The following is a 555-nucleotide window of genomic DNA, read 5'->3' as shown; positions in this document are numbered from 1 at the left end:
CCGCCGCCTGCCCCCGCCTGCCGGGCCTGTCTGCGCCCGTGCCATCCTTACTCGGGACGCAGTGACCGTTTTTAAATCACAAGGGCGTGGGTCAACCTCCCCTAGGACTTCATGTCTGTATATTTCCCCATTCATTGGTGAGTATCCTGCGCCCTCGGCGGGCATCCATCTCGCGGCCGTGGTTACGGGGTCCGGGCGCCTACTCGTGCCAGCTCGGGTGCGAGTGGAGCCGGCGGCGTGGCACTAACCCACCGCCCAAGCCCGTGCAGGAGTCAACGTCAAGGTTGCAAAGATGGGGGTGGGGGGAGGTGGTGCTGAGAGCATAGAGACAAAGGAAGTGAACTCAAAGCCCTCACTTAAGGGGCGTCTGGGAAGGTGTATACATGCTGGTGATGGGGTGTGTGTGTGGGGGGGGGGAGAACCAGGGGTCACGTCTGAACCCTGCTAATAAAACTCCCTGTGGGGAGGGCTGCAGGAGCCTTGCCCTGTTCTGGGGGCTGCTGCTCTTCTCGAGCCCCTCCCCTTTTTCTTTTTGTTTGCTTTCAACTCTTCCCG

General features: G+C 60.9%; 1 protein-coding gene across 2 annotated transcripts in view; it reads left to right on the top strand.

Annotated features, from left to right (window-relative positions):
• LBH (limb bud and heart development) overlaps window positions 1–555 on the top strand; it is a 33,349-nt gene that overhangs the window by 8,150 nt on the left and 24,644 nt on the right. Inside the window, exon 1 of one of the 2 annotated variants that reach the window (XM_005886059.2) lies at window positions 7–137. The exons of the other annotated variant lie outside the window; for it this stretch is intronic. Coding sequence (XP_005886121.1) covers window positions 112–137 — 26 coding nt within the window. The 5' untranslated portion in view covers window positions 7–111. Of the gene's footprint in view, window positions 1–6; window positions 138–555 lie in introns of those variants that run through there. 2 annotated transcript variants of the gene reach the window in all.

Source organism: Myotis brandtii, unplaced genomic scaffold (assembly GCF_000412655.1).
Source record: "Myotis brandtii unplaced genomic scaffold, ASM41265v1 scaffold953, whole genome shotgun sequence".
In the NCBI taxonomy this organism is placed as follows: Eukaryota; Metazoa; Chordata; class Mammalia; order Chiroptera; family Vespertilionidae; genus Myotis; species Myotis brandtii.
The sequence above is the reverse complement of the archived record's forward strand: the minus strand, read 5'-3'. Positions and strand labels throughout refer to the sequence as shown.